Raw genomic sequence first — 23,713 nt, forward strand, 5'->3', positions numbered from 1 at the left:
AGCACCTGTAGTGCCTGTGAGCCCATCCTCCTGACTGTGCTAAGCATAATGACGCAATGCATCGACAGCTTGGACCTTAGCCTGCTGAGCCATTTCAGCGTGCCTTAGTGGCTCCCTGCATTACCTGTATCAACATGGCAGGAAAGCTTTGCTGTGGGGCCAGAAGACCTGTACTTTAAATACACACCACAGGTGATTCTAATGTAACCCCACTCTGGGGACCACTGCTTAGTATCATACTGAGTATTTATTGAGTAATCATTAACCTCAGTTGCTGGTTTTTTTTTAAAGAGGGAAACTTTAATGGCATTATACAGTGATCTTCATAGTGTCCACACTTTTGGGCAGTGGAGAAAATATTTTGGGCAGATCAGGATTCAAGCAGGAACTGTTTCATTTTCCCAAATGGCAAGAGAAGAGAGAAGGGAGAAGGGAAAAGAAATTGCATAGACCAGAGACTGCAAGGTATTTGCATATAAGGTATTAGAAAATGTTTTCTATAGAAAACAACCAATGCAAATTCATTTTTGAATAAGGACGTAAGCAAAGATTTTAGAACTCTCTGATGTGGAGCAAAAAGCAGCCAGTCCAGTGGTGAACAAAAGCAACTTGCCAAGAAAAAGAGGATCTAGAATTCTTGCAGCTACAATGGTTATATCACTATTTTCTTAGGCAGAACCAGAGGCTGATATGAGAATGTCAAATGTGTTTTGGGTTTTATCATTTGCTGTATTTACAGTTTTCATTATTGAAGGTAGGTCCAGTTATTCTTTCGTTTCCTTCATGAAGTGCCCGGTTGAACCACCCCCTCCAATCATGTTTGTTTATTTACACACACACAGAGACACACACATAGACACATGCACTCAATTACTGGGATCCCACTTTGAATTAAGGGTAACAAAAGCCATTTCTTCATATTCTCAGGGGATGCCGCTCTCCTCCCTTCCCCTGGAGCCATAGTGGACATGTCCACAGTATACCCGCCACAGAAGAAAACAAAAATTCCTAACATAAAATTTCATACTAACTTACCTCTTGAGGCAATGTGCTGGACTACATGCTTTCTACATGTCTTCCAATTCTAATAATCTACTCAAACAAAAGTGCACACTCAACGGATGCTCTAAAATTTTCATAAATGATGCAGCATGTAGCTGGTAGGGGCAGTGCACAGTTTGTCAGGATTCAGGACTCCAAACCTCCACGGCTACCACAGGGATTCTTACGTGTCCACACTGTTAATTTCTTTATGTGAAGGATATGCTTTTTAAATTGAGATATATTTATCATAAAATATTATGTATATAAATCAAACAAGCCATGGACTGGCAGAACAATATTCCCAAGTTATATCTGATAAAGGATTTGTATATAGAATAAACAACTGTTACAACTCAATAATAAGAAAACAACCCAATTTTAAAAATAGGTGAAATATCTGAATAGACACTTCACCAAAGAAGATATACCATTGACTGATAAGCACCTGAAAGACGCTGAGTCAACATCATTAGTTAGGAGGAATATACAAACTAAAACCACAATGAGACTTCACACCCACTAGAATGGCAATAATCAAAATAGATTGACTATTAAAAGTGTCGATGAGGATGTGGAACCTCCTCAACATGGAACCCTCACACACTGATGGTAGGATTGTAAAATGATGCAGCCACTTTGGAAAAGTTTGGTAGCTTCCTAAAAATTGAACATAAATTTACCAGATGACCCACAATCTCACCCTTAAGTATACATACCCAAGAAAAATGAAAACATTTCCACATAGTCACATGCAAATATTCACAACAGCATTATTTATAATAGCCATAAAGTGGAAACAATCAAAATTTGAGTGGGTAAACAAAATGATTATGTCCATACAATGAAATACTGCTCAGAAAAGAAAAAAGAAAGAAAAGAGAATGATGAACTGTTGATACATGTTACAATATGGATGTATCTCAAAAATGTTATGAAAGAAGCCAGACTTAATGACTGCATATTTTATGATTTCATTTATATGAAAGGTTCATAAAAAACAATTTTATGGACACAGAAGGAGAGAAGTTGCCTGGGGCTGGGGGTGGGAATGGCGAGTGACTAAAACTGGGCATGACGGATCTTTTTGAGGTGATGGGAACGTACTGAAACTGGATTGTGGTCATAATTGCACAACTCCACAAATTTACAAAATCATAAAATTAGACACTTAAAGTGGGTGAATTTTATGGTATGTAAATTATACCTCAATAAGGCATTTAAAAAGTATAGAGATGGAATTATCATTACACTGTGGAAAAAGCTTTTAGAGAATTTTACCGAACTTACAGCACAATGAAGGCTGATGCCTCTCTCAGTGCTTCCCAACCTCTCCCAGGCCGAGAATCCCCTTTCAACAGCAAAAACAGTGACAGGCCTGCATATTTGAATTGAACCTTTAGCATAAATTGAGGAAATACGTAATTTCAAGAATACTGTGAACTCAGTAATAATTTTAATTGAATTTGCATTTAACTAATCACATCTACTACATATGCAAGACATAGTTATTCAGTCTGCCGACAAAGCTGAGTGCACATGTGAATTCATGGGCTTCCTGCATCCTGGTGGGGGGAGCAGTCACTGAGCTGACACTCCCTCAAAGTCTTTTCACCTCCTAATTCAGCACTGAACAAAACACCAAAATTACGACTTTAAGTTCAATTCTCTCGTGTTTTTAGTCATCTCTGCAGTCAGTTTATAGCTGGCAAGAACATGATTGACTTTTAGGCACATCCCACGTGTCGGCAAAATGTACTTGACAAGTGGATCATAGAAAAAGAGGAAGTTCTATGACTGGAAAAATACAGAAAGGACGACTGGCTGGATGTTTGTCCAAACATATAATGTCGTGGACTCCTGTTTTGTCTCCACGCTATCCCCCACGACCCATTTCTGTTGTAACCGGTTGTGTCACCAGTTCCACAGTGCAAACATTATACTAAATGGTCATGACCATACAGAGACGGCTTGCTCCCACGTGGCTTCCTTCCTCTGGGATTTTCGTTTTCTGTAGGATATCCTCTCAACTTTACAGACAGTGGCATAGCATCATTAAGTTATTTCCAGAACTACCAGTTGAGGTCTTCCCACATATAAATCAATCACTTAAAAGGATCTGAACTGTACTATTTCCACTGCCAAGAAATGGATTCCAAAATTGTTTCCAAATTATTTATAAGAAACATTTGTTTCAGTAAGTCTTGTTTTTGTCACTGTCCACTGGCAGCCACTCATGCTGCACCTGCCTTGTTCAGCTGGCAGTCACAAGTGTGGCAAAGGCAGGAAACATAGGAGAGACCTATTTTCCAAGTGTGTAACTGTTTGGTTGCACTTCCAAATAGTATGTTCAGTATGCTTTTGGGTGAAGTATGATAAATACACTATTCTTCCTCTGTTTCCAGATGTCCTGGACACTCTGTAGTGTATTAATTATATATTTTTCCAGAATAACAATTGGACCTACTGCTTTAAATTTAAAGTACTTCATTGGAAAACACATTGAGTATACTATTTGAAAGCATAAATAACATAGTTTAAAAGTCAGTTTATCTTGTGTCTCCTGATGTTATGGACATGCTACAAAGATCTTTTGCCAAGGGACGTCAGTTTTGTCCTGTAGGAAACCATCTTTCCTAACCTCAGCTGGTCCTGGCAATTTCCCCGGGTCCAATTCATTTCCTAAATCGGTCATTTAGTTTGTCGTTCCCCATGTGACCAGGACTTTCCTTCATAATGATAAAAGAAAAAACTCTTTCCAGATTAAAGAAAATATATTCTACAAATAAATTTGTGACTAGTTTAAATAATTAAGTAAAAATAAAAAGTTGACTAGATAAGGTCATACTCAATTACACAAAAAATTTTATTTGTAATTTATGCAAATTTATAATTTAAATAAAAGTTCAGTGTAACAGAATACACTTTTCTAATTAACTTGATATTTTTAATTCACTGTGTAATTTTAAAATATAAATTTTGGGGGTGGGCCAGCCCAGTGGCATAGTGGTTAAGTTCACGCACTGCGGTTCACAGGCTCAGATCCCGAGCGCAGACCTACACACCACTCATCAAGCCATGCTGTGGCAGTGACCCACATACAAAATACAGGAAGATTGGCACAGATGTTTCTCAGTGACAATCTTCCTTACCAAAAAAAAAAAAATAAATTTTTTGATCATTTATTAGTTTCTCAGAAACTTTCTGTGTGTGATATTAATTACAGTTAATAATACAGAATCAATTAGTTTTAAAAAAGAAATGAACGGCAGTTTGTAAAGTTGTCACTGTCAGAAATATTTCTTCTAAAGCTTGCTATTGCACTCAGACGCTTGTGGATGCTGTTATTGAAGGGCCTACCCCTCACAAGTACTAAAAATAGCCAGTAGCAAGTCTGCCATTTCTTGTATAAATGCTTTCACTGGAGGGCTTTGCTTCTTCTCTTTCAGTGTAATAGGAATTCTCTATCAAGGTTTCCCCCACCCAAGGGTTTCCAGTTTACCTACTTTCCACCCCAGGAAAACCATAGGATAATTTGACAGAAAATGTCTAAACCAAAACTTATGAAGCAATATATATAAACATGATGAATGGAGCACCTACTATGTGCCAGGAGCTGTATAGATGTTATATTTAATACTCACAGCTCTCTTACACTGTAGAAATCCCTGCCCCTGTTTTACAAATAGGTAAGGTCCACACAAGGTAACTTCCCAAAGGTAAGGAAATTGGCCCAGGGTCATACAACGAGTAAGAGGCAGGGTTAGGATTCAAACAGATCTTTCTGCCTCCAAGTCCCTCTCCCTTCTCCTCCTCCTGGAGTAGAGATTTATGTTGCTTTATTTCAAGGCATGGATTTGACAACAGTATACTATTAATTTTTAAAAAATTGTTACAATTTCTTTTGAATTCAGGCAAAATTTAATAAAGTGAATAAATCTTAAGTATTGAATTTTATATTTCTATACACTTATGTAACCATCACCTAGATTAAGAAACAGGCGATTCCAGCACTCCAGAAGGTTCCCTCATGCCCCTTCCTTGTCAATACCATAGCCCTAAAGGTAACCAGTATTCTGATGCTTGTCACCGTAAATTAGTTTTAATTAGCTTTGAACTTCATATAAATGGAATCTTAAAGTATATAATCTCTTGTGTTCAGATTCTTTTGCTCAGCACATCTGTGAGGTTCACCCATGGACAAGGCATAATTTTTAAAATGTATTATAATTTAATGTTAATGTTGAAGTCAAAGGCATTGGATTTGTTTTAAAAATGGAAAAAAGTTAACTTTAAATATTAAATAATGTAGATTTAAGTATTTAATATTAAAATTTAATTTATATAATTCAAATTAATGTTTCTGGAGGTTACAGAAACTTCTAAACCAAATTTTGATGAATCTTTTTGTATCAGTGAACTTCTGAACACTTAGGTACTATTTATATTTTTATATCCAAAATATATGTTAAAACCTTTCCTATTAGTACCAAGTACCAACTATACATTTTATGATGTGCAAATTATTTCCTTTGAAAGGAAACACATTTTAAAAATTACAAAAAACTTTTAATTTTTTTTTTTTTACTGAGGGAGATTCGCCCTGAGCTAACATCTGTGCCAATCTTCCTCTATTTTGTGTGTGGGCTGCCACCACAGGATGGCAGCTGACAAGTGATACAGGTCTGGACCTGGGAACTGGACCTGGGCTGCTGAAGGAGAGTGTGCCGAACTTAACCACTGGGCCACAGGGCTGGCCTCACAACATTTTTAATTTTTAAAATTACATAGAAATAAACGATGCAACCTCATGTGTAATTTTATGTAGTGATAACCTTTTGAAAGCCTGGTGCTTTTAATTCTTTTAAAAGTCTTATACATGAGATTTGGGGATGCATAATTTTTTCCCTATGTATTAATTATTGATGAAGTTGTGAGACTCATTAGCATAGAGCTACGTAAGTAATCTCAGCATACTTCCCTGATTGCATAAGGATTGCCAATAAAAATTGTGGAAAATGGTCTTGCAACATTCAGTATTACTGACAAATTTGAACGTAATGAGTGACAAATATTCCATGGCACAAGTTATATAGAGGCTATCTATAATCTTTTTTTCTTTTAAATGTGGCTTTTGAACAGGGCAATCATTGAGTAATATTGACTAATGTTACTAATGTTACAATGTTCCCTAGAAAGAGGAAGCTAAGGAAGGGATAGAGGTGTGTTCATGTTAATGCTGTTACAAATAACACAAGAAAAAAAGTGCTTAGGAACCTGGACCATTTGTAATTTTGCATAAATGTAGTTGCAATAAGATAGGCTTTGGAGCCATATAGACTTGGTTTGAATCTCAGATGTATTACTGTCTTTTCGGACTTTGGCAAGTGACTCAACCTTTGAGCCTCAGCTGACTCACCTGAAAGATGGAGAATACTGACTCAGAGCAGCGCTCTTTATGCTACCTGAGTAACAAATGTATGTTAAGCACCAAGTAACACCTTTCTTTTTCTTCTTCTAATATTATTACTGTATTAGGAGTTAATCACTACAACTTACCTTCCCAGTACAGCTCCTAGATATATCCAGAATTGCTGGCAAACACTTATATGCCGTCTATTATGCAAGTTCTCACAATAAAGTGACATCATCTAATTAGAAAGATTACGGTATTATGATTCATATGTGGAAATAAAGAGTCACAGGGTGAGTAAGAAAAAGTCATTCAATTCAGGTGCATAAGCAGTGGCTAAAAGCCTAAGCACTCTCCAGTGATGCTGGAACCCAAAAGTTCTTCAGAAAAAAAACGGAACAAGCTCTAAATTGTCTGAAATAAGGGAATATGAAAGCATGGCAGAGGGACTGACTGTGAGTATGGAATATAGTGGCGTTATCAGTCAGCGACTCACATATTATTCTTATGCATACTAACTCTAACGTGCAGAAGAGGTTCTGGGATCAGATGCTTGTATAGGTTCAAAACCTGGGCCTGACACTTTTTGGCTGTATGCCAAATTACTTCATCTCGCTTTCTCATCTGTAAACATGGATCATGATAGTTGTCACTACACAGGGCCAGAATGAACATTCAAATGTGCTTATCGCAAAAGACCTTAGTTTAGAGCTGGGCCAGGATACAGTGAGCACTCAATACATGCGCCCCTTGCCTTACAGGACACCCTTTCTTGGTTCTCCTCCTACTTCTCTGTCACTCCTTAGTCTCCTAAGCTGCACACACAGGGCACAACCCCAGGAGTCCTAGCAGAGAACAGCAGCCGAGTGGCTGGGAGCTAGTCAGACCTCAGAAGTCACACAGTGCAGGAGGATGGGCTCACCCAGAGTGGAGATACCTGGGTGAACACTCTTGGCAACAAGTTAAGACCCCAGAAAATACACATCTAGGAATAAAGACAATACTTGAAGACTAAGAGACAGGAATAGGGAATTCTAGAAATAAATGTGAAACTGAAATAGATCACCCCAACAAAGCCTAAAACTAAGATTTGACAGAATCAAGGTGACCTGCACAAATTTAGTTTTTAGAGGAAGCCTCTATAATGTGTCATCCACAATTTCTAGCATACAATAAAAATTAGATGAGCAAAGCAGGGGAAAATGACCCATAATCAGGAAATAATCAATAAAAGCAAACAAAAGTGAACAAGGACTTCAAAATAACTGTGATTAAAATGTCTAAGAAAATAGAGAAAAAGACACATAAGATAGGTAACATGGAATATTTCAACAGAACTATAATCTATTAAAAAAGAATCAAATGGACATTTTAGAACTGCAAAATTTAGTATGAGAAATTAAGAATTTATTAGATGGGTTTAAAAGCAGACTGAACACATTAATCCTATTTATTCAGAAGACAGAATTAACAAATGCCAAGAAAGGCCAATAGAAAACACACAAAATGAAGCACAGAAAGGAAAAAATGAATGGAAAAAAGACAGCAGAGCAGGAGAAAGACACGGGACACAGTCAAAAGGGTCTAACGTGTAACTGGAGAGCTGGAAGGAGAGGAGAGAATAGGAAAAGCACTATTTGAAGAAACAATGCTGAACATTTTTCCAAATCTGTTTAAGGACATGGACCAACAGATTGGAGGAACTGAGAAAATCTTAAATAGCATAAATAAGATATTCACACCTTAGAAATCATAGTCAAGTGGCTGAAAACCAAAGATAAAGTAAAAACATCTTAAAAGCAGGTTTCACATGAGCTGGCCTTCCATTACTTCCCTGATCTTCTCTCTTGGGACTCTCCAACTTAACTGCTGCTTTCCTTGCTGTTCTTGAACACACCTGGCACAATCTTGCTTCAGAGGCCTTGCTGTGCCTTTTTGCCTCTGCCTGGAACATTCTTCCCCAACATGTCCCCCTGGACACCTTATTAAAAAATCATAGCCCACTTCCTCCCCACGTGTACACGCTCATCCCCACCCCATCCATGCCCTCAGACTCCCAACTATCCTACAATGCCTTATTTTTTCCCATAGCACTTTTTACTTTCTAACACATAATTTAGTTACTGTGTTTATTGTTTATGGGCTGTCTCTACCCACTAAAAGGTAATCTCTGAAAGGATATGGATCTCTGCTTTCTTCATTGTTGTACCCCAAGTATCTTGAACAGTGCCTTGCCCACATAGGTGCTCAATGATTATTCGTTGAACAAATGAAATAAGAATGTTAGCTATTACTATATTATTTCCATTATTATTCCAAGCCTTTTTAGTCACCAATAACTTGTTCATGCCATGTCCCCCATCTAATAAAGTTTTTTCTCTATTTACCTATAGAAATGCTTTTGACATATGACAGAGTGGCAGCACTATTGTGCAGTAGTTAAAAATCAGACTCTGGAACCAGATAGCATGAGCAAGTAACAGGATTCTATATATATTCCATATATATATGGAATCCATATATAACTCTTCTTTTTCAGAATGTAGGCAAACAAATTCATGTCTTCATTACTAATTAATAATGACTAATTAATTTATATATATATAATCACATAGGAGCAATAATAATATCAGTTCTGTGGTGCTCTCATAAGTTCTAAGCATTTTACGTATTAATGCATTTAATCCTTCTATCAATCTCATGAAAACCAAAGCACAGAAAGTTAAATTGTACCAAGTCATACAGCTAGTAAGTGACAGAGCCAGGATTTAGATCCATGCTGAGCTCCAATAAAAAAGTAATTTTTAGATTAGAAAGGATAATTCATAAAGAAATATAAATGAACTAAACATAACAATTAAATTTAAGTCTTCTTAAAAAACAAAACAAAACAACTTGTCTTAGCACTAAAGGACGAAATGCAGATATTAGTATATGTCACTAGGTGATGCTCTTTGTTAAATCTCTCTTCTGGTAAGGTTATCTGAGGACTTATAACTCATTCAAATGGCAAAGAATTTATGGTAGGTCTAATAATAATTTAGTTGGCTCTTCAACTGCAAAAGTTATAGTCTAGAAAATAAACTTATATGCAAAAAAGAAAGCCACATAAATTTATGGGAGAGAAACTTTCTGTAAGCTTAGAATATTGAGACTTCCACATCACGAACACAGTATCTCTCCCCATTTATTTTTATCTTTCTCTATTTATGTCTCCACTTTGGATCTTGATAAGATTCTATATTTTTGTGTATAAAGTTCTTGAGTATTTTTTAAATTTACTCCTAGGTAACTTATTTTTGGTGCCACTAAAATGCTATCTGTGTCTTTACTTTTTTATGCTGAAATATCTTAAATTGCTATTACACTCAAATATTTCAGTATGCATTTCTTAAGTAACATTATTAAACTTCACCAAAACAATTCATTAATATCTTCTATTATCCAAAAACCACATGGTCAATAAACATTAAAAGGGGCTTAAGCCTATTAGTAATTAGGGAAATACAAATTAATAAGACAAAGATATATGTAGCATACATATAAAATTGACAGAAATTAAAAAGTCTGATATGAAGTGTTGGAAAGGATGCAGAGCACTGGAATTCTCATATATATATATTGCTGTGGGGAAGGGAGAGAACAATCTTTCTGGAAAGATAGTTGGGCATTATAGAGTAATACTGCAGATGCATATACCTGATGTCCTCTACCACTGCTGGACATACATCTAACAGAAATGTGTACCAAGAAATAAGATATGTGTACCAAGAAACAGATATACTAATGTGCATAGCACTATTGGTTGTAACAAGAAAATTTGAGATAACTCAATCGTCCCTTAACATTAGAGAGGATAAGTCAACTTATCCTCTCTAATGTATGTAATTAGTATGTAAATACAACGGAATAAAACACAGTAATGTAAAATGAACAAATTAGAGCTCTTGCAACAACATGGATCAATTTCACAAATTTCATAATAATGAAATAAAGAAGAGAGAAAATAACATGCATAGTATAGGTCTGTTCATATAAAATTCAAAACCAATGCCAGCTACTTATTTTCAAATGGTTCAGTAAATAAAATATATATCTAGACCCATCTACTGTGATATAAAGAAAACGTGGAAAAATGTTAACAATCATCAACCTAGGTGAAGAGTATACAAAGATTCATTGTACTATTTGGTACTTTTCTTTAGGTTTGAGATTAAAAGAAAAAGAGAAAAGAGTTCAAAAATAAGACAAAGCTAATTTACAGCGTTTAGGAATAGTTTCTTCATCTAGGTGATAGATGTATGACTTTTTAAATAATTATTTATTAAATATACATATATATTTTATGCATTTTTTCTGTATGTATATTTCACAAGACAAAAAAGGTAAAAAATGTCATAAGATATAAAAAAATACTTCCAATGAAAAATTGCTATACAGTTGTTAAATATTATAATAAACTTTTCGCTTTATAACAAGCAAACATAAGTAGGCAGGCTTTTCTTATGTGGGCCATTTACTCGAGATCAATTTATCAAAAGGTAGTTACTGAGGACCAGTTTTTGAGGCTAGCAATATAATAATGTCATCTGATTTTTCCATGAGATAGTTCTTACACAATCATCAATTCTGAATCTTACTTAGTTTGATATAGGTAGTATATGTAAATTCTAAATAATTTCCACGAACTGCAAAATGCTAAACCCATACTAATTTTGGCAGATATTCTAGCATACGCTACTTTAAAATTTATTATAGGAAAACTCTGGGTAAAAGCTTTATAATTATTCAAATATCATACATAATTTATATTGTCCCTGTATAAGTTTTGCCTATTTTCTACAGGTTTTTATGATTTCCTCATTAGGATTTCACAGTACTTTTTTGTAAAACCCTCAAAGTCCAAAGTTGTTTAGAATTTCATGTTTTCAAACTGACTTTAGTATAGTTATGTTAATCCGCTTGATTGCCATCTTCTGCGTCATCTAAATCAATATCGAAATCTAAATCATCATCACTTTCTTCATTTCTTCTGCAGCTTCTTTGATGGTTAGAACATAGATTATTTTCAAAATTTTCTGTTTTTTCTGTTTCTTTGTTAAACCTACAGATGGAAGAAAAAACTTCTATTTATTTCTTAGGCTTTTGTTATTTAACTGTGTAGATTGAAAAGACCTTTACACTACTTTTCTTGGTTAACAAGAGTCTAATGAAATAAGTATAGAGAAAAAGCTCCTTGAAGACTAACTTAACGCAAGATCCAACCAATTATAATACTGCTGTCAATAAATTAGGTTCAAAAGCATTAATACATGATGTCCATTAAAGAAAAGTAGTTATATAACGAGCAATTCTTTTGTAATGAGTAGTGAATGTGAACCTTATGGATAAACATTTTAATTTCCTAAAACTATAAAATTTCACTTTTATTGTAATGATAGAAAAATTTTATAAACAATTAAGACATTTTTCCTGTTAGGTAGGAAAAAAGTCTACATTAGTGTGATATACTTTAATTCTGAGATTCTCTGAGCTACTGAATGTTTCCTTAAAAGAAAATTCACATATCAATTACTAAAAGAATAAAACTCAAATGTAAAAAGAAATACTCACGGAATAACAATGTCTTCTTTCTTTCCACATTTTGCGCAAACATCAAGTTCACAGGCACATGGTCTACACATTATATGATAAGAATCCTTCACTGTCTTTTGTAAACATTTAACACTAAAAGTGGAAAAGAAAATCAAATATTAATTTCTACTAATTACCTAAGATTTACTTGATGAAATAAAGGGGTGTAGCCAAATGTATAGGTGAAAAGCCCCCAAATCAAAACTGCTAGATTTCAATTTCAATTAGATATTTATGTCATTATAGATTGATTACGGCATTTCTAGATGTTTTCACTGGAAAATAACAGTACTTGAGATCTTTCTCTCTCTTTTTTTTTAAGATTTTATTTTTCCTTTTTCTCCCCAAAGCCCCCCAGTACATAGTTGTATATTTTTAGTTGTGGGTCCTTCTAGCTGTGGCATGCAGGATGCCGCCTCAGCATGGCTTGATGAACAGTGCCACGTCTGTGCCCAGGATCTGAACTGGTGAAACAGTGGGCCACCAAAGCAGAGAGTGCAAACTCAACCACTCGGCCACAGGACCAGCCTCCTACTTTCTTAAAGCTTTTAAAAAATATTCTTTTCAAATAGTGATAGTTTTACTCTTTCTTTCCAATTTGCATACCTTTTATTTCTTTTCCTTGTCTAATTACTCTGGCTAGGACAGCCAATACTATGTTGAATACAAGTGGCAAGAGTGGGCCTCCCTGTGTTTTTCCTAATCTTAGTGGAAAAGCTTTCAGCTTTTTACCATTGAGAATGATGTTAGCTGTGGGTTTGTATATATGGCCTTTATTATGTTGAGGTACATTCCCTCTATACTTACTTTGTTGAGAGTTTTTATCAAAAATGGATGCTGAATTTGACAAGTGCTTTTCCTGCATCTATTGAAATGATCATATGATTTTTATTCTTCATTTTGTTAATGTGGTATATCACACTGATACATTGATTGATTTGTGGATGTTGAACTATCCTTGCATCCCTGGAATAAATCCCACTTAATCATGGTGTATGATCCTTTTAATGTTTTGTTGAATTAGATTTGCTAATATTTTGTTGAGCATTTTGAATGTATGTAGGGATATTGGCCTGTAATTTTATTTTCTTGTGGCGTCCTTATCTGGTTTTGGAATCAGGGTAATGCTGGCCTTGTAAAATTAATTTGGAAGCATTCCCTCCTATTCTTTTTGGAAGAGTTTGAGAAAGATTGGTATCGATTCTTTTTTGAATGTTTGGTAGAATTCACCAGTGAAGCTGTCTGGTCCTGGACGTTTTTTTTGTTGGGAGGTTTTTGATTATTAATTCAATCTTCTTATTAGTACTTAGTCTGTTCAGATTTTCTATTTCTTCATGATTCAGTCTTGGTAGGTTGTATGTTTCTAGAAATTTATTCATTTCTTCTAGGCTGTTGAATTTGTTGGCATACAATTGTTCACAGTAGTCTCTTATGATCTTTTGTATTTTTGTGGTATGAGTTGTACTGTCTCCTCTTTCCTTTCTGATTTTATTTGAGTCCTCTCTCTGTTTTCCTTGGTTAATCTAGCTATAGGTTTGTCAATTTTGTTTATCTTTTCAAATAACCAGCTCTTAGTTTCAATGATCTTTTCTATCATCTTTTTAGTCTCTAATTCACTTATTTCCACTCTGATCTTTGTAATTTCTTTCCTCTTAGTAACTTTGGGCTTCTTTTGTTCTTCTTTTTCTAGTTCCTTGAGGTGTGAAGTTAGGTTTTTTAAGATTTTTCTTGTTTCTTGATGTATGCATTTATTACTATGAACTTTTCTCTTAGAACTGCTTTTGCTGTATCCCATAACTTTTGATATGTTGTATTTCCATTTTCATTTATTTCAAGCTATTTTTTAAATTTCTCTTTTGATTTCTTCTTTGACCCACTGGCTGTTCAGTAGCACGTTATTTATTCTCCACAAATTACTGAATTTTCCAGTTTTCTTCCTGTAATTGATTTCTACTTTCATACTATTGTGATGGGACAAGATGCTTGATATGATTTCACTTTTTCTAAATTTTTAAGACTTGTTTTGTGGCCTAACATATAATCTATCCTAGCAAATGTTCCATGTGCACTCAAGAAGAATGTGTATTCTGTTGCTTTTGGATGGAATGTTCTCTATATATCTGCATAATATTGTTAAAATGCCCACACTACCCACAGCAATCTACAGATTCAATGCAATCCCTATCAAAATTCCAATGGCATTTTTGACAGAAATAGAACAAACAATCCTAAAATTTGTATGGGACCCCCAAAGACCCCAAATAGCCACAGCAATCTTGAGAAAGAACAACAAAGCTGGAGGCATTATGCTCCCTAATTTCAATCTGTATTACAAAGCTATAGTAATCAAAAGAGTATGGTATTGGTATAAAAACAGATACACAGATCAATGGAACAGAATAGAGAGCCCAGAGATAAACCCACATATATATGGTCAATTAATTTAGGACAAAGGAGTCAAGAAAATACAATAGAGAAAGAACAGTCTCTTCAATAAGTGGTGGGAAAATTGGACAGCCACATGCAAAAGAATGAGAATGGACCGCTGTCTTATACTATACATAAAAATTAACTCAAAATAGATTAAAGACTTGAATGTAAGACCTGAAACCATAAAAACTCTATAAGAAAACAGGCAATAAGCTCCTTGACATCAGTCTGGGCAATGACTTTTTTGAGTTGACAGCAAAAGAAAAAGCAACAAAATAAAAAATAAACAAGTGGGAGGGACTACATCAAACTAAAAAGCTTCTGCACAGCAAAGGAAACCATCAACAAAATGAAAAGGCAACCTGCTAAATGGAAGAAAATATCTGCAAATCATATATCTGCTAAGTGGTTAATATCTAAAATATATAAAGAACTTATACAACTCAGTAGCAAAAAAACAAACAATCTGATTTAAAAAATGGGCAGAGGATCTGAACAGACATTTTTCCAAAGAAGACATACAGATGGCCAAGAGGTATATGAAAAGATGCTCAACATCACTAGCCATCAGGGAAATGCAAATCAAAACCACAAAGAGATACCACCTCACACCCACTAGGATGACTATTACCAAAAAGGAGGGCAAAAAACAAGTTTTGTAAGGATGTAGAGAAATTGGCACCCTCATATTGCTGGTGGGGAGTAAAAATGTATGGTTACTTTTGAAAACAATTTGGCAGTTCCTCAAAAGGTTAAGGATATAGGTCAAAGGTTAAAGAGTTTCATGTAACCCAGGAATTCCACTTCTAGATAGACAGTCAAGAGACCTGAAAACATATATGCACACAAAAACTTGTACATGAATGTTCATAGCAGCATTATTCATAATAGCCAAAAAAGTGGAAATAATCCAACTGTCTATCAATTGATGGATAAATAAAATGCATAGCTATACAACGGAATGTTACTTAGTTATAAAAAAGAATTAAGTAATGATAAACATTTCAACATGCTTGAAAAAATTATGCTAAGTGGAAGAAGCCAGTCACAAATGACTAGATATTATATGATTCTGTTTATATGGAATGTCCAAAATAGGCAAATCTATAGAGACAGGAAGCAAGGGAGGGTGATGTTTGGGGGGAAATAGAGATTGACTGCTAATGGGTATGGGGTTTCTTTCTGAGACGATTAAAATGTTCAAAAGTTGATTGTTGTGTTGGTTGCTCAACTCTGTGATATACTAAAAGCCACTGAATTGTATAGCTCAAATGAATGAATTGTATAGTATGTGAGACAGATCTTAATAAAGCCATTTTTAAAGGGTCAAGTGGAAATCTCAGAGATAAGAAAAACATGGAGTGAAAGATACAAGACACAAAAAAATCCACTTTAAACATAAACATATTGATAGTCAAAAGTAGAAGACCAGAAAAAAAACCAAACAAACCATGCAAACACTAATCAAAAGAAAGCTGGAGCGGCTACATTATTATCAAAATAGCGTTCAAAGCAAAGAAAATTGCCAGGTCTAAAAAAGGATATTACAGGACAATAAAGGTATCAATTTTCTAAAAACACACAATAATCCTAAATGTTTATGCACTTAACAACAGGGTGTTAAAATAAATGAGGCAAAACTATTGAACTAAAAAGAGAAATAGACAAATCCACAATTACAATTGAGGACTTCAATACTTCTCTCTCTGTAATTGATAGAACAAGTAGACAAAAAAGTCAGTAAACATATAGAACACCTGGTTGATAGAAGATTATCAGCCAAACTGACATTTATAGAACACTCCACTCAACCAGAGCAATATGTTCTCTTCGAGTACATATGGAACATTCTCCAAGACAGACAATATCCTGAGCCATAAAACCAACCTCAACAAATTAAAAAAAAAAAACCCAATTGAAGTTTATATAAAATATGTTCTCTTATCACAATGAAATTAACTAGAAATCAACAACAGAAAAACATCTGGAAAATGCCCAAATGTGTAGAAATTAAACAAAACACCTCTAAATAACCTGTAGGTCAAAGAGTAAGTCACAAGGGAAATTAGAAAATATTTTGATTGAATAACAGTGAAAACACAGCACCAAAATTTGTGAAACGGAGCTAAAGAAGTTCTTGGGAAATTTATATAATTATGTAATCAAACGTTTATATTCTCTATGGAATTCCCTTTGTACTGTGTTGAAAACCAATTGATTATATATGTATGTTTATATTAAATAAGGAGAACTATCTAAACTTCCACCTTAAGAAAGCAGAAAAAGACAAGCGGCCTCATAGACCCCCATTACAATCAGCTTTTTTGGCTAGTATAACTTCCTGTTCCCACCCCCTTCTGCCTATAACAGTCTTTCATTTTGTACAGCTCCTCAGAGCTCCTTTCCATCTGCTAGACTGGATGTTGCCCAATTCATGAATCACTGAATAAAGTCAATAAGATCTTTAAAATTTACTCAGTTGAATTTTGTTTTTTAACACTATATACTACAAAGGGTGAATTTTACTGTATGTAAATTATACCCTCAAGAGATTTGACTGGGAAAAATAAGTTAGAATTAAAAAAAAAAAACTGATATACAACCTAAGTGAAAATAATTACTAAATATTTTTTGTTAAATTATTTGGTATGTTTGTGTTGGCTTTCCAAAAAGCTTTACTTAATTACTCTGCAATAAAAAATAGATAAAAAAATTTATACCATTAGAACACAAACAGATTGTAATAATCCAAATGGATTAAGGAAAAATTTTACAGTGTTTTTTAGGCTTCAATTTTTTAAAGTTTTAAAATAATTTTAAAGAACGTCTGTCTTGGTTAGGTTCATCTCAGGCTTCAAGGAAATTAGAAATGTTTTCATTTCTATGAATATGTTGTTTCATACTAGGGACTCCTGGGGTAAACCAATCGTTAAGTATTCAAATTGCTAATTCAGGGATAAAACTGTGTTTACAGAACTGTTCATGTTAAAATTTACATGTAAAATAGGCTTAAAAATGGGATATCCTGTTTTGGATTCTGGAGTCAAAAGATGTCAGATTCTACATTCTCTAGCCCACCTAGTACCCAAAACAGTGACTCTTAACAGGGCTTGAACACTTGCATAACTTATTAAAGTGCAGATTCCTGGGGTCCACCCATTATTTACATAATCAGAGTCTTGGGGATGGCTTCCAAGAATCTATTTGTTAAACAAACTCTTCAAGAAATTCTTATGCACACAATCACTTGAGAACTCTGGACCAGATTAAAGTAATTCTGCTTTGATATGGGGGTTTTCCAGGGTTCCTATTGCTAGTTGAGACTTCAATGGCCAATTCGGAGAAAAGAAGGAATTCTAGCAATTACGCTCTTTTCAAATTTAAATTCATTCTGAAAAACAGATTTTATTAGGCTAGTTGCTCTGTGAATATAAATACATGTATCTTATAAGGAGATTTACACACATGTACATTTTTAAAATGACGTGTTTCCTCTTTATAAATGTGAAATGTGTTTCTGAAAATGTAAATTACATACATTTTTAGACATTTACAACCTTCTAATTTCTCTGCCACAGAAGTGGGACCATTGTGTGCTTTCTCTTTTAAAACTCTTAATCCAGGCTGTATGTCCTTATGGGGAGTAGAATGAAAAAAGGTCTGAACGTAAGTGTCTCTACATTCTTTTTCACCTTAGAATTACATTTTTCTAGCCAAAGAATCTTGATCTTAAGCATGGAATGGTTTAGATATTATTTTAATGATAAAAGAGATATGCATTCCAAGTTGTTATAAAACTTACGAAGTATTTTGAAATATCTTTAAAAATAGCTGTATATCATTTAATCACTTGAGTATTTTTTTAAAAAATGCACAGTAAGAAAAAACTTTAAATATAACTGAAAGCGAATTTTACCTAATTTCCTTGAAAATGGCTACATTTTGAATATTTTGTGAGTCCACTGCAAGAGAATTTCAGAGATGTTCAAATAATGATGATTTTGCCTTCTTTTTATTTCTCCATGGGACACAGTTCCCAGAAACAATCAACCTTGACCATGCATATACCACAATTCATCATTTTAGTGGAAACTGTCGTCAAATAAAAAAACAGGTCACTCCTACAAACCATGTTTACTGACAAAGGAGAGACTAGTATACTTTCAAAAAATGTTACCATATTTACTTTATTTTACAATGAAAAACACAAAAGGAAAGAAAAAGTAATAAAAGCTAAAAAATGTTCAGGAAATATTTAATATTTAATCAGGGACAAATTTTGAAGTTTTCAATGGATCACTATAAATACTAGAAAACATTATTTTGAAAATAGCACTGATTTGGGAAACAGGAAGCCTAGATTCTAGCCCAGCTTTGACGTGCCCTTGTCATATTATCTTTGAAAGTCACTTTAACTTCTTTGATTCTCATTCTTCATAATGGATATTAAGTGCTGGCACCTTAGCATGAACAATGACAGTGGCACCAAATTGTACTAGTAATTACTGTATTCATCACCTCCACAAACTTAGTTAAAAACAAAAATTAGGGGGCAAGCCCCGTGGCTGAGTAGATAAGTTTGTGTGCTCCGCTTCTGGTGGCCTGGGGCTTCGCTGGCTCAGATCCTGGGCATGGACATGACACCACTCATCAGGCCATGCTGAGGCGGCAGCCCATACAGCACAACCAGAGGGACTTACAACCAGAATATACAACTATGTACTGGGGGCTTCGGGGAGGAGGAGGAGAAGAAAACAAAAAGGAGATTGGCAACAGATGTTAGCTCAGGTGCTAGTCTTTAAAAAAAAAAACCCAAATTAGAAACCCACAGACCTTTTTAAGGACCTCATTGTGACATTAACACTACTTTTTATATTGTATAATAAAGCATATCAACATTTGGAAGAATATTTTCCAAATGAGCAAATGTATGATGTTGCAAAATCATGTATGGGGGAAAGATCCAAAGTGCAGGACAGACCAACGGATGTTACTGTAATAGAGTATAAAGTGTTCATTGATGTGATTTCAGATTCTACACTCTAACTAACCTTTAGGAAATTTCCACTTGTTAAGATTTGGTGTAGTATCAAAGGTGAATTTCTACAATTATCTGAAAAAGGCTATTAAAATTACTTTTACTCTTTCTAAAATTTACTCTTTCCTTTTCCTTCTACTAGCCAGACACTAAAGAAATTTGTGAAAATGTAAAACAATGCCACTTGTCTAATATTTTTGTTTCAAAAGTTATTTTTCATAAAAAATTATTGACACTTAATGGGCATATGTTGTTTATATTATTTATTAAATAATTATTTTTAAAATGTCTCAGGTTTAATATCTATTACAATAAATATCAACAGATACAACACATATAAACCCATATAACAGAAGCTCTTTGGGGTCCTCAATAATTTTTAAGAGTGTAAAGGGATCCTGAGAACAAACTGTTTGAGAACCACTGATCTGGACAATAAACACCTAGGGGAAAAGAACTGATCTTATATTTCTAGTACTTGCTAGAAGTAAAAGGTTTATTTTACTCCACCACTTTTCTGGCACTGCCTTCATTTCCTGGTTATATTATAACACTTTAACCTTTATCATAATTAAGCTCCACTTGTGATACTCTCACATATGTGATGACTAGGTGCTTTCGTAAACAGTCAGCTGTGGTACTCCACCCTCCATGTACAAACAATAGAAACTCAACATCAATACAGCTCTGCAAGTCATATTTCCAGCAGTGGCTCTAAGCAATCTGCGCTAACACAGAAAGATTCTGAAGCCATACTAAGGAAGTACATCATATGCTACTTAGAAAACGCTTTTAAGGAGACAATATCCCCAAATTCCAAGAACTTTGAGTAGAAGAAGTTACAATTCACTTCCCTGTGTCCCTAAAGGATGCTTTTGAAAATAAGTGGAGACTGTACTACCTCTTCTTATTGCAGTACTAGATTTGATTAGAATAATTCTTAAAAGAATACAAAATATTCATCTCTGACCAAGAGAAGTTTAGGGAAAAAAAGAAAACGGAAATTAGCACACTTTAGGGCAGGCAGTTTTCAGTCCAAGTTTGTCGTGTCGATCAATATTAATGCCAAAAAGTAGCCTTCATGCACAGGTGAACAATTGGTGACAGTAATGAAAACTCTCCACTTTTACCTTCAAATATTTAAACCTTTAAACCAAGGTTCTGAGCAAGAATAAAGCCAGGGTTCACAGTCAGCATACACTACAAGATGACACAAGGAGTGACCTGTGACTAAAACTCCACTCCAGGTAGGACATTTTAATACTCCCGGAATGTGGTGACACAACTCTCATATCACTGGTTAACCATCAGAGCCCCAACCTATTATAAGAAATACTAGAGCTGAAGGGCATAACCAAAGACGCCTAACTATATAGTTTATTGCCACACACTGGTATACACGGAGGGACTGATAATATTGTAGTTTCTAACAGTGTTAACTTTTATTTGATAAAAGAACAAAAAGAATAATGATCAACTCATTTTTTTTAAGGTTAGAAATCCTACCACTAAACCAAAATTCTCAGTCTTGTTTTCTCTTCATTAAATGTTTATTCAGAGCAGATAGAAAATCTTCTTTTTGACAGGCAATATTGATTAATGTTCATGGATCACCAAGATTATGTAACAAGAGGAAAGAAAAACTAATAAGAGCAAATGAATGAATAAATGACAATTTATGTGGAACCCAAAGGCAAGACATATAGAGACAGCACGAGATTATCTGCATTGTCTATCAAAGGAAACAGGATTCTTGTTCATTTTTCCTCCATTTTCTGGTGCCTTCCTCACAGGATTTCCTATAAACATTCTTGACAGCATTTTTCTACCTTTAATTCATATCCTTTCTAGATCTCTTTCTCCTGTTTTCATTTTATTACTCCTCTGCAGTCTTAACTTGTGCTTCTGGGTCACTTTCTCCTTTTATTTACACCTAGCACTTCTTGTAATCTACCCAAGAGTTATTTGTGGGCCATCTCTCTCAATGGATTGTAAATCCCTTGGTGTTGGACATTCATTTTGGTATCTTCTATAACATACAGCACAGTGTCTTGTACACTGGTGATGCTATTTAAAATAATTGCAAGTTGAACCAAAGTTCTTGTCTGTTGTCCCTAGAAAACCCATCTTTTTTGTTCAGAAAAGAGCTATGTTTGGGGTAATATCCCCCATCATTACCCTGAACTCCTCCTAGAGACAATTTTGTTCCTAATAAAATAAGTAGGTTATACTAAATTATCTTTCAAATCCAAGTCCAGTCTCTTGGTTCTTGTAGGTTAAGGAAAATCTGGTTATACAAAATAAAGTTTTCCAACAGATGTATCTTCATTCTATAAGATATAGGAATGGTTCAAGTCATGTGGATGACTTTGAGTCAAACCTTAGGGATGTGACATTAAAATGAAAGCCAGGAATGAGAGATTATGAAGAGAAAAAAAACCTGCATTCTAATTTTGAATCTGCTGCTTACTAGCTGTGCCTAGGGTAAGTCACTAACTTTTCTAAGGCCACTTTCTCACTTTCCAAAGAGTTCTTATTAGAATACAATATATGTGACAGAGCTTTGAAAAAAATGTAAAGTTCAATACAAATATCTTAATGATCTACTTGCTAAGATGCTATCAGAAAATGGAAAAACTCATACTTCAGGGATTAAAGTGAAATCTAGCTATATGTGACCTCAGACAGGCCAGCTCTAAGTATTTGAGATCTTTTCCTTTCCTTTTACCATGATTCCCTATATGATATCAGCTTCCTGATAATTCTCTGAAGAATTCTAGCAATAATTCTCACAAATCCCACCAACAGAATCTAATTTCTAATTTTAAGGGACTTAGCTTTCTGGCTTCTACCTTTTACAGTTAAAAGCCAAATCAGAAAGAATGCATCATTTCAGAGCCCAAACAGTACAAGCAAAATTGCAGTTCTAAAATACCAATAAAGGAGAAGGTTAGCTATTTTTGCATTCCAGAGTACTAAAAGTACTTTACTAATCTAAGACATACTCTCTGCAATGCTACTCCTAGTCCCTATTCATGGAAGTCATGCGGTATTATGAGAAAAAAGCACTAAACTGTAGGAGTTTCTCAGCTGTTTATAGTAGACCTTTACCAGGTTTATGGGGGACAGGAGCAGGAAGGAGAGCAAAAGAGTTGAACTACAGTTACAAGTCTTCACTATCTTTTAATTCTGCTTGGATTCTGGCAGATAGCTTACATTGTTCAACTATCCTCATCCCCATCACCTCTGCCATCCAAACAAACTTACTTGATTTTTCAAATAAACTACACAAAGGTACATACACATCTAAAGAGAAGAACTGGCTGACAATGGAGGTTTAATTATTAAATATCCCTTTCTCTTGTATTTCAGAACAATATTTTCTTCCTAATTTACTACAGCCTTTGCAGCAGTAAGTAATCAGTTTTTCACTGGCCTGGTAATGTGACATTTAATAAAGTATTTATTTCTAGTCATGTATTTATGTCAATAAAATTGATTGGGATGTGGCATGGAGTTTGATGTAAAATTTAATTTACCACTTAAAAATTCCAATCCTTCTCGATTAGCCAATAAAATTTGTAAAATGTAATGGACAAAACTGGTATGAACTTCACCTGCCATTCTTACCCAGTGTAACACTCCAAGTTAATAACAAAAATGATGGTTGAAACATGGGCAGGATTGGAAGGGGCTTGATAATCTACAAACCAGATAAACAATCCAATTTGTTTATTTTAAATGGTAAAAATAAAAGAATCTATTGAAAGCCAGTCTTTATTTACCATAACAAAATATATATATATATCTACGGTGCCAGCACACACAAAAACACAAAAAAATAAAAACTGTCTTTAGGCAATAAACATGTAAACTAAACATCCAATTTTTACCAAGATTTTTTATGGTCTCTGCTGTTTCTTCCTGCCATATGTTCATTGTTAAGGAACTCAACTTTGTTCTTTACTCTTTAGCCATTTTCCTATATAAAATATCACCAAGTCAAGAGCTTTCTCTGGCTATCGTCCTATTATTATAAAATATAAAGCTTTTGCATTTCCATCTCCATTATCAGTTTCAATAAGCACCAATGCTTATTAGCATTGAGACAGTTTTCCTATTAAAAGATTCTACAATAAAGTATTTAATTTTAAGAT

At 34.4% G+C, this 23,713-nt stretch overlaps 1 protein-coding gene across 1 annotated transcript in view; it reads right to left on the reverse strand.

The window, feature by feature from the left end:
* Positions 1-7,839: 7,839 nt before the first annotated feature.
* C23H9orf85 (chromosome 23 C9orf85 homolog) overlaps positions 7,840-23,713 on the reverse strand; it is a 53,636-nt gene continuing 37,762 nt past the window's right edge. Inside the window, exons 3-4 of the mRNA XM_014848826.3 lie at positions 12,068-12,181; positions 7,840-11,558 (exon numbers count right to left, since the gene is read on the reverse strand). Of these exons, the coding sequence (XP_014704312.1) occupies positions 11,408-11,558; positions 12,068-12,181 (265 nt within the window). The 3' untranslated portion in view covers positions 7,840-11,407. The remainder of the gene's footprint in view (positions 11,559-12,067; positions 12,182-23,713) is intronic.

This window comes from Equus asinus, chromosome 23 (assembly GCF_041296235.1).
Source record: "Equus asinus isolate D_3611 breed Donkey chromosome 23, EquAss-T2T_v2, whole genome shotgun sequence".
NCBI classification, from domain to species: Eukaryota; Metazoa; Chordata; class Mammalia; order Perissodactyla; family Equidae; genus Equus; species Equus asinus.